A 7,307-nucleotide genomic window follows, 5' to 3' on the forward strand; every position below is an offset into this window, starting at 1 on the left:
TGGGAGCAAATTTCAAAATATTTGGATTTTATAATAAAATGTCCATTGCCGGCGGTGAGTATTTGGTCTGTTTGAGAGAGTTTCAGGCTTGTCTGTCGATTTTTTGGCTCAAAATCTCCAATTAACCTCAAAATCTTCACGAATTGTTCAATTCTAATCAAGAGGTCGTTCATTTATTGCGTAATGCTCTAATACGCATATTAGTGGTAAGCCTCGACCTCATGGTGTGCATCATGGTGTGCCACATGGTGTGGCACATAATCTAGATACACAGGCTACCCTCAACTGCTCTAAGGGCTCGCAGTTGGACATTTTGGAGATTTTGATACAAAAAGAAGCTCAAAAGTCATTTTTTTGCATTTCGTCGTTACGTAATTAGTGAACAGTCCCCTAACTTAATCTCTCATTTTCATACCTAGGGTCCACACACAGTCACCAGCTTCCATCAGTCAGCAATGTCACTAATTTTCTCAGTTTTACCCAAAAATCGACCATTTTTGCTTAGTATAATTATTAAACATAAAATTGGAAAGAAAATTGAGGATATTTTTAAATTTACACTTAAAATTGAAATTGTTGTTGTTTAAATAGGGTTGATTATGACCCTCTTTACCCCTCTTATCCCCAATACAAAAGATTAAAATATTCCTTAAAAATTACAATTTTTTTATTTTTATTTCTTCTTTCGATTAATTTGACATTTTGGACAATACCATTTACCCTTTGGCTTCGTCGTCAATCCAACACATGCAAAATGGAACCATTCTAAATTGTAAAAAAATAAATAATTATTTTATAATTATTAAAATTAAAATTTTTATCAAATAATTACCAATCGGACAATCTGAATTGTCACATCCAATCATTTCGCCGTACGAAACTTGATGACATAAGCAATAAGTCGGCTCATTTGGATCAACTGGCATGTCAAGTACATCGGATGGATGTGGTGTAAAGTGACCTTCGGCTGGTGCTTCTTCAACTTCGACGTTCTTTTGCTGTTAAAAAAATTGTTGGAAAAAATTAATTAAAATTGAGTAAAAAATTTGGGAAATTTTGTCCAAAAAAACCAAACTAACCCAAAAGTATTTCAAATAATGAGAGTTAAATAATGAGTATAATGAGTTAATTGTCAAGGGGTTGGCACTATTTGGTAGGGGGTATAAGGTAAATGTGGGGTATGAGGGGTTTTTTGTAGGTTTTTCTCGAAAAATTGATGAATTTCTCCAAATAAAGAGAAAAATGGTGTGTTTTGGACCCCCGCTGGGTGCAGCCCCCTCCCCTTCGATACACCCTTCTCTATAGTGCCCATCCCTTGACATAATCAATGAAAATGATACAAATAATGATTAAAGCTCAAAATCTACAAAAAATTCTACTCCAAAAATTCTGAAAAACTCAACAAAAATAACTAAAAAATCTTGCAAAGATGAAATTGATGATGTGCGATGATTACCTTCTGAGCCTTACGTCCCTCTTTTTCTTGAGTTACCTTTTGCTTTTTATTACTCTTATGTTGGGTCGTACTTGTTGCCTTTTCTTCAACCTTTTCCTCCTCATCTGATAATGATCGTTTCTTCTTACCAGCGACTTTTGCGTCTTTTGTCTTCTTTCGGCCTTCTGTTGGGGATAAGATTGAGAAATTAGGGTTAAAAATGGGTTTTTGGTGATAATTTGAGGACCTTTTATGTTTTATGTAGATAGTGCGCGCATATCATTTTCAGATAACACAAACCTATGTTTTATTTTCATATAATGCGCGCACAATGTGAATGTTTGTTGTCTTATTTTCAGATAATACGCACTGTACCTTTTTTATTTTCAGATAGTACTCTTAATCATGTTATTTTCAGATAATGCGCAATCAAATTCAAAAATTGAATAAAAATTCACAATAATCAACCAATGGCACCGTAATAACTTCATTTCTGCCATTGTCTCTAAAGTCATTGCATCCTTAACATCATCCCGTCTCCACCAATACTCACTCTTTCCAACATTTCCATCCTCAGACTTATCCCTTGTCGTGTTTGTCTTATCCTGTATCTCACCCTCAAACCTCGCCAGATCTGAATCAAGTCGTCGAATATGCTTATCAACTAACTCATATGTTTGAATTGCTAATTGAACTTTATCGTCGCCATACTCTTTCGCTCGTCCAAACAACTCCTGGATGTGCTTCAATTTTGACTTTTTTTCCTCTTCTGAGAAATTTTCTTTTGCACTTATTGTGTTTTTCATCAGGTCTGAAGCTTCCTAAAATGACGAAATTAATTAAATTATTCAAAAATCATTAAAAAATGTCAAATTTCATACTTCATCAATTTGTTTCATTAAATTTTGTGCTCTTGTGTCCAATTCCCTCATTAATGTAAAATTACGCTTCAATTCAGTCGGTAGACTCTCAAGTCCATCGAGATAATGCTCAAGGTATAGTGCCGATGTCATTTTTAATAAATAATTAACTTCTTAAATTTATTTTAATGATTAAAATTGAAAATTAAAATAAAATAAAATATTTTTCGTGTTTGTTATTTTTTTTATGTTTACAAAGTTTTTTAATTCAGCAGAATGTTCAGCAGGTAGTTCAGCGGAGGGAGTTTGTCAACAGCTGATTGTAAACAGATAGGAGGGGGGAATGTTGTTGTTGTTATTTTGGTGGGAATTGTATGAGAATGATTTGAAAGGAAGTTAAATGAATGGTTGAAGCAAATTGCATAATTACATATATAGGTGTTTTCAGGCCAACGTGACTGGGGTCACATCTGGTCAGATTTTGCCGAATCCATAATTTCAACTGTAAGACCTTTTTTCAATCCAAATAAAAACCAACCAAATCCCAAAAAAAAATCAAAAAAACAAAAAAAAAATTCCTGCCGTGACCAGGATTCGAACCTGGGTTACTACGGCCACAACGTAGGGTCCTAACCACTAGACGATCACGGCTATTTGCTCTATTTTTGAGCTGTTTTTCATTTTGGATTAATTGAGTATTTAAGCTGCTATGCAGCACAACGTTTATTTCAATTTCATCGCGTTTCAAGCCAAACATTGAACTAAAAAGAAATTGTGGATAAAAATTGAGCATAAAAGGCAATTGTGATGGAGAAAAAGAAAAAAAAAGAAGTGAAAGTAAGTGACCCGAATAGCACAGGTTGGATGGTAGGTTTGGAGGGTGGCAGTAAGTCAGCGTCGGTCGGACATGCTACTTGACTGGATTCAGCGTCACGAAGGCTTGAAGTCGGATTTATGGATAGATTAACTGATTTGTGGTATTTGGGTGAGAATCAAGGAAATGGACAGAAGTTGGAATCAGGTTAAATTTGATGATCTTAATGGAATTTGTTGAAAATGATGCGAAATGTCTGCGTCTTTTGATTTGAGGGGAAGTAAAGCTGTTTTGTTTACTAACAAATGATAACTTTTGGTGTGTTTTTTTGAGACTTTTGAGAATTTTTTTGAGATTTTTTGATATTTCAAACATTTTTTGGTATTTTTGTTGCGAATAGTTGAATATTGTTGTTCAATTGTGGATGCTGAATGAGTTTGGAATGTGATTATTAAGAATCTATAACTTAATTTGATCCTAAATCAGCTTTAGATGATAATTGGCATTTATTTTGACAATAACAACAGCAGAGAATCAAGTTAAATTGCTATTGACCCAAAATACCAGCAATGACATAACTTCTAGTCATTTAAGACATCAAACATTGAAAAAATCCAACAATTCAGCTTCAATAATGTCAATCCAAGACTACTCAACACTCTCAACCATCAAACAAGAAATCAACAGCGATGATGAAGACAACAAGCCACAAAATTCAGTTGAAGTTCAAGTTTTAAGCTACAAAGACATCAAAGATGAACCAAACAGTGACAATGAAGACTATAGTCATGATCAGCACATCCACAACTCACCAAATGATTCAAAATCAACAGAAATTTTAGATCAAATTGTCAAAATTAAGGATGAAGATGAATTTGAATTTAGAATAATTGAGCTTAATGGACATATTGATGATTATAGTCAGCTAGACTCAATTGTAGAGTTTGAAGATGAACAAAAAACTAGTTTTCGTATTGAGGATTGCAATTCCTATGAATGTTTAGAATTTATGGATGCAGAAGCTAGTCAAGATGCAGATTTGAGTGTATCTTCAAGGAATTTGAGATCAAGTCAAGTTAGTGGAAGTGATGGGGCTTCTGGATTGACCAAACAGATATTAAACAGAGCTCAATTAAGTGTGAAACTCGGGAAACATGGATTGATCTCACAGAATTCAGATCAACGTCCTCAAAAGCTCCTAAAACTAAACAGTCAATCAGATCTAAAATTTGATCAAAATTCGTCAATTTTTACCATCAAACAGGAATCTAGTGATGAGGATTTACAGCAGAACCAAGAATTTTCATTAGGAAGCTCAACATTGTCTTTCTTAGCATCATCAGCAGAAGCCTCATCCAACCAAACCTCAACCAACACAATGTCATCCAACCTAACCTTATGCAGCCTAATCTCATCCAACCTAACCTCAAAAAACCAAAAAGTCAGCCCAACCTCATCCACATCTAACTCAATCTCATCCAACCTAACCTCAAAATCCCCTCAAATCTCCCTAAAACACTTCATCCCCAATTTCCTTCAAACCCAAATTCTTCAAGAAACATCAAAAACTTTCCATAAATCCATGAAATTTTCCGACATTTGCTATCAAAAATTCTCAAATTTATCCAATGTCCTGCAAAAATTGTCACTAAATGAGAAGCTCCTGTCGAGAATTCTCCTTAAAAATCCATCAAATCCACAACCGCAGCAAATCACATCCAAAATGCAAATTATATCAAAATCAATAAGACTTGACAAAAGTGACTTATCGGAACTACCGGGAATCGTCATGGAGACATTCAGGCTTAAAAGGCATTCAATAAATTTTGAGAAAAAGGACGGTCAAGTGCTTAATATGTTCAATATTCCATACTATGTATGCACAACATGCTCAACAATTTTTGCAACACAAAATGTCTTTTTTATGCATTTTAAAGCTTTACATGCGACAGTCGAGAAGCCATTTGAGTGCTGGAAGTGCACGACAAGCTTTTGTACCTGGAAGGAACTGCTGACTCATCTTAAGTGCCACGACGAAAATCGACTTTTTAACTGTAAAATTTGCTTCTATCCATTTAAATTAAGGGAAAGTTATGAGAAGCATATGAGGACTGTGCATGTAGATAAGGTCGAGAAGATATCATGTGAGATTTGTGGACGGAATTTTGATAATGAGAGGGACATGCTGACTCATAAGAATCGACATGCTGGGGTCGGGAAGATTGTTCATGTTGGTGACGTTAGGAGCTCACATGCTGTACAGAGTAAGTAACCCAACCTAACCTCAACCTAACCTCAACTTACCAAACCTAACCTCAAAATTTCTCAATTCCCCCCAGGAATCAACAGCATCAAATGCATCTTCTGTCCAGCACAATTCTTCAAAAATGAAAATCTCGAACAGCATTACAAGACCCACAAGTCACTCGAGAGAATGAAGTGTCGTGGATGTGGTAAGGATGTCATGGTCAATCCCCAATATATCATCAAAAACATTAAAATGCGTGAATTTAAATGCATAAAATGTTCAGCACCGACAAGTAATGAGCTCAACAAGACAGTCTCAGTTGAGGATGGATTGATAAAAATTGAGAAGAGCTGTGAGCAGAGCACTGTGGGAGGAGATAGTATAAAGGCAGAGGAACCAAAACGAGTTAGGACTGTCAATATGAGCCGTGAAAATCAAAATTTGTCTGTAAAATGTTACGTTTGTGGAATTGACGTCGGATCAAATATTAAGCTGTTTTGGCATATGAAAGGACATTTGGGTAAGTTTGATGGTGGATTTGGAAGGGTAGGGGGTGATGGGGAGGGGTAAGGATCTTTGGGGGTAATTAGAGGGCCATTAGAAGGCCATTAGGGGGCTTCGACTGCTTTTTGTCTAAAAAATCTTGAAACTTGTTCTATTTGCAGTCATAAATTGTATAGAATTCTTAAAGGGAGTAAGGGGCAATATTGATACTCATGGCTACACCCCTGGGTTCCTTACCCAAGTTAGGAATGGGGGGAATATTGGGTTAAGATAGGATCTATGCTTACTCAATGTTGTTACCGAAATTTCGGGAAAGTTTATTAATAACTGTAGAGTTTAAGCATATTAGTGACCCATATAATCGACTCTTACCCCTTATCCCCCACCTCCCTCCACCCTATCCCCAGAACAGACACAAAACCATCAAATTCAAAAATTTCATCCCTAACCCTTCTCTTTAATTACAGCAAAAAATGAATTTAAATGTTCAGTTTGTCGTGAAGACTTTAAATCCCGTGAATCGATGGTTGAACACTGTAAAGCTGAACATCCTACAACAGCTATAACAAAATGTAAAATTTGTAATAAGGAGTTTCATTTTGTTGACATGGATACACATATGAAGACTCATTTGGACACATCGTCACTTGTACATGCACCGAAAAAGATAAGACTTAACTTAAAAGGTGAATCGGATTTTGTGTGACAAAATGCGACTTGATTAGCATGGTTTGAGGAAGTTAGGAAGGAGATGGATGGGCTAAGCTACAGCTAAGCTAGTGTTAAGCTTTTAAATTGGCATTTTCCGTTAAAAAAGCAATAAAATTTTGAATAAAATTAAAAATTGAAATTTTTTATTGAAAAAAGAATAAAATTTGACATGTTCAATCCCAAATTCCCCCCATGATGGTCTATCAAAGCCTTTCATAATTGTCAAAACATTTCCTCAACTTGTCCTTAACATCACTTCTCTTCCGAATCTCTTCCTCACTGCATACATTTCCAACCATATCAATCCAATAAACATATGTAAAAACAATAAATTTTTCATCAATTGCATCAATTTTATTGTTACTTAAGTCAATTGTATTTAATCTGCCATTAATTTGAAAGGAGTTCCAGTGGATTGTCGTCAATCGATTGTCACGCAGGAATAAAAATTGAAGATTTATTAACGATGAGAAAACGTGCGTTGGAAGTTCCGAAATTCCATTTGATCCAAGATTTAAAGCTTCTAAATTTGTCAAATTTGCGAACCAACTTGGATTTAAAGTTCCAAGTTTGTTGCTGTCCAGCCACAACATTTCGAGATTGCTGAGTGTGTTGAATATTTTGGGCGGTAAAGCCTTAATGTGATTTTTATTTAGCGACAATTTTTTGAGATTTGTTAAATTTTTGAAGATATTAGCAGGAAATGTTGTGAATTTGCTGTTGCTGATTGTCAGC

At 35.2% G+C, this 7,307-nt stretch overlaps 2 protein-coding genes and 1 non-coding gene across 4 annotated transcripts; 1 reads left to right on the plus strand and 2 right to left on the minus strand.

Moving 5' to 3' along the window:
* Positions 1-645: 645 nt before the first annotated feature.
* Positions 646-2,542, minus strand: Ing5 (inhibitor of growth protein 5). Of its 2 annotated transcripts, none has more exons than XM_070652904.1 (5): positions 2,317-2,542; positions 1,989-2,256; positions 1,493-1,620; positions 833-998; positions 646-765 (listed from the first exon to the last, which is right to left on the minus strand). In XM_070652904.1, the coding sequence occupies exons 1-5, from the start codon at positions 2,446-2,448 to the stop codon at positions 674-676; spliced, it is 786 nt and encodes a 261-aa protein (XP_070509005.1). In that variant the 5' UTR covers positions 2,449-2,542; the 3' UTR covers positions 646-673. The 2 variants fall into 2 exon arrangements, with proteins under 2 accessions (XP_070509005.1, XP_070509004.1); XM_070652903.1 differs by having other exon boundaries at positions 1,457-1,620.
* A 332-nt stretch (positions 2,543-2,874) lies between these two features.
* TRNAH-GUG (transfer RNA histidin (anticodon GUG)) lies at positions 2,875-2,946 on the minus strand. Its single transcript has one exon. It is a non-coding gene; the product is annotated as a tRNA-His (tRNA).
* A 451-nt stretch (positions 2,947-3,397) lies between these two features.
* Positions 3,398-6,705, plus strand: LOC139100236 (zinc finger protein 132-like). The gene is made up of 3 exons (XM_070652849.1): positions 3,398-5,373; positions 5,449-5,877; positions 6,329-6,705. The coding sequence occupies exons 1-3, from the start codon at positions 3,744-3,746 to the stop codon at positions 6,565-6,567; spliced, it is 2,298 nt and encodes a 765-aa protein (XP_070508950.1). The 5' UTR covers positions 3,398-3,743; the 3' UTR covers positions 6,568-6,705.
* Positions 6,706-7,307: the final 602 nt, after the last annotated feature.

Source organism: Chironomus tepperi, unplaced genomic scaffold (assembly GCF_022539635.2).
Source record: "Chironomus tepperi strain 1889 unplaced genomic scaffold, CSIRO-AGI_Ctep_v1 contig_58, whole genome shotgun sequence".
In the NCBI taxonomy this organism is placed as follows: domain Eukaryota; kingdom Metazoa; phylum Arthropoda; class Insecta; order Diptera; family Chironomidae; genus Chironomus; species Chironomus tepperi.

Coding starts and splice junctions, on each gene's coding strand:
- Ing5 (XM_070652903.1), bottom strand. CDS start 2,448: ATGACATCGGCACTATACCTTGAGCATTATCTCGATGGACTTGAGAGT. Junction 999..1,456: donor AGGGACGTAAGGCTCAGAAG/GTAATCATCGCA, acceptor TTTTTTTAACAG/CAAAAGAACGTCGAAGTTGA. Junction 766..832: donor CAATTCAGATTGTCCGATTG/GTAATTATTTGA, acceptor TTTACAATTTAG/AATGGTTCCATTTTGCATGT.
- LOC139100236 (XM_070652849.1), top strand. CDS start 3,744: ATGTCAATCCAAGACTACTCAACACTCTCAACCATCAAACAAGAAATC. Junction 5,374..5,448: donor GAGCTCACATGCTGTACAGA/GTAAGTAACCCA, acceptor AATTCCCCCCAG/GAATCAACAGCATCAAATGC. Junction 5,878..6,328: donor GCATATGAAAGGACATTTGG/GTAAGTTTGATG, acceptor CTTTAATTACAG/CAAAAAATGAATTTAAATGT.